At 39.8% G+C, this 2,573-nt stretch overlaps 1 protein-coding gene across 1 annotated transcript in view; it reads left to right on the top strand.

Annotated features, from left to right (window-relative positions):
* LOC107565055 (collagen alpha-1(XXI) chain-like) overlaps window positions 1–2,573 on the top strand; it is a 90,854-nt gene that overhangs the window by 55,982 nt on the left and 32,299 nt on the right. Inside the window, exons 18-19 of the mRNA XM_016250238.1 lie at window positions 305–349; window positions 535–588. Of these exons, the coding sequence (XP_016105724.1) occupies window positions 305–349; window positions 535–588 (99 nt within the window). The remainder of the gene's footprint in view (window positions 1–304; window positions 350–534; window positions 589–2,573) is intronic.

The following is a 2,573-nucleotide window of genomic DNA, read 5'->3' as shown; positions in this document are numbered from 1 at the left end:
TAAATGCATATCCTTGTTGAAGAGACATGTAAATATATACTGGCTGTCTGGCAGCCCGATACTATAACGCTACTGCAACACGCATCTCCTTTTCAGCATGCAGTTGTGCAAACTGCCACAAATAAACCTCAGCTTTCAATATCGTCACGTCTGTACAGTAGAACGCAGGAGAAGAAACACTCTTCAGCAATAAAAAAACAACGAAGCACAATAGTAATTTTTGCTTATTAGTATGGTTGAACTGGATCGTCAAAGGTCAGCAGCAAAGACATTGGTTAATAAAATGGGATTATCTTTTTTTCAGGGCATACCTGGTATACCTGGAAATGATGGTCAGAGGGGAATGAAGGTGGGTTTTTTTTTTCTTTTCATGTGGACAATTAGTTTCTTATTTGCTGTTGTTTAGAGGTTATGCATCATGCTCTTTTACAAAACTTATTGAGCTGCATTAATTCTATAGTTTATAAGTCTCATTCTCATAAATTTAGCTACCCTTAATATTTAGAAAATTTACGTTTGTTGTTTTTTTTAAAGGGTGAAGATGGCTTGCCAGGACCAAAAGGAGCCAAAGGTACACTTGGAGACCCTGTAAGTAAATCTAAAAATATATAGTAAGCACTTAAAAAGTCATGATACAAAAGTGAATGAATTTTCATGATGCATCTGATATGTTCAGTGATTTTGGGGCAGTTGTGGCCTAATAGTTAGAGAGTCTGACTTGTGACCCATAGGTCGTGGGTTCAATACTCAGTACCAACAAGAAATGTAGGTGGGGGGAGTGTATGAACAGTGCTGTCTTCCAGCCTCAATATCCATGACTGAGGTTCCCTTGAGCAAGGCAGCGAACCCCCAATTGCTCGAAAAAATAAATTGCATGATCTGTTGTACAAATGCTGTAGACTATTAAAAGTGGACTAGAAGCAAGAAAGCTAAGACTGTGGTGGCACTGAACTCCACTGTTGCACAAATCACTTCCATTCGCAGGCATGCAAACATAGGAGAGAGGAAACACAAGCACATGTGAAGAAGTTTTGTTTTTCACTGAGCTCTGACCTGTGAATTCATACAGTATGGTCAAGTCAAGTCAAGTCACATTTATTTATATAGCGCTTTTAACAATACAGATTGTGTCAAAGCAACTGTACAACATTAATTAGGAAAATATTGTGTCAAAAATGCAAAATGATCATAGTAAACACTACATTTTCAGTTAAAGGCAGTTCATCATTGAATTCAGTGATGTCATCATCCAGCTCAGTTCAGTTTAAATAGTGTCTGTGCAATCAAGTCGACGATATCGCTGGAGATTAAGTACCCCCAACTAAGCAAGCCAGAGGCGACAGCGGCAAGGAACCGAAAACTCCATCTGTGACAGAATGGAGAAAAAAACCTTAGGAGAAACCAGGCTCAGTCAGGGGGCCAGTTCTCCTCTGGCCAGACAAAACCAGCAGTTCAATTCCAGGCTGCAGCAATGTCACATTGTGCAGAGGACTCAACTGGTTCATGTGGTCTTGTCCCGGTGGCCGTCTAGGAGACAAGGTCCTCACTGGGGATCTGTCTCTGGGGCTCATCTAGTTGTCATTCAGGGCTGTAGAAGTGCTCTCTAGGTGCTGATCCACCATCTGGACTGGATACGGACTGGATCTGGTGGCTACGGTGACCTCGGAATAAGAAAGAAACAGACTCATATTAGTGAAGATGCCATTCTTCTAACGATGTAGCAAGTACATCGGGTGTTATGGGAAGTGTTCCCGGTTCCGGTTGTCCTAATTAATGCAGCCTAAAAATTCTTTAACGGATTTGAATATTAGAAATGTGTTAGTGTGTTATGTGTAAGCCAGGTTAAAGAGATGGGTCTTTAATTTATATTTAAACTGACAGAATGTGTCTGCCTCCCGAACAATGTTAGGTAGGTTATTCCAGAGTTTGGGCACTAAAAAGGAGAAGGATCTGCCACCCGCAGTTGATTTTGATATTCTAGGTATTATTAAATTGCCAGAGTTTTGAGAACGCAGTGGACGTGGAGGACTATAATGCAATAAGAGCTCATTCAAATACTGAGGTGCTAAACCATTCAGAGCTTTATAAGCAAGATTTTAAAATCTATACGATGTTTAATAGGTTGCCAGTGCGGTGCTGACAGAACCGGGCTAATATGGTCATACTTCCTGGTTCTAGTAAGAACTCTAGCTACTGCATTTTGGACCAGCTGGAGTTTGTTTATTAAGCGTGCAAAACAACCACCCAATAAAGCGTTACAATAATCTAACCTTGAGGTCATGAACGTATGAATTAACATTTCTGCATTTGACACTGAGAGCATGGGTCATAATTTAGATATATTTTTGAGATGGAAAAATGCAGTTTTACAAATGCTAGAAATGTGGCTTTCAAAGGAAAGATTGCTATCAAATAGCACACCTAGGTTCCTAACTGATGACGAAGAATTGACAGAGCAGTCATCAAGTGTTAGACAGTGTTCTAGGTTATTACGTGCATTTCTAGGTTTAAGAGTATTTAGGTCCTGTAATTAACACCTCTGTTTTTTCAGAATTTAGCAGTAAGAAATTACT

Source organism: Sinocyclocheilus grahami, unplaced genomic scaffold (assembly GCF_001515645.1).
Source record: "Sinocyclocheilus grahami isolate Dianchi unplaced genomic scaffold, SAMN03320097.WGS_v1.1 scaffold978.1, whole genome shotgun sequence".
Classification (NCBI taxonomy): domain Eukaryota; kingdom Metazoa; phylum Chordata; class Actinopteri; order Cypriniformes; family Cyprinidae; genus Sinocyclocheilus; species Sinocyclocheilus grahami.
This window is presented reverse-complemented; position numbering and strand designations above follow the sequence as displayed.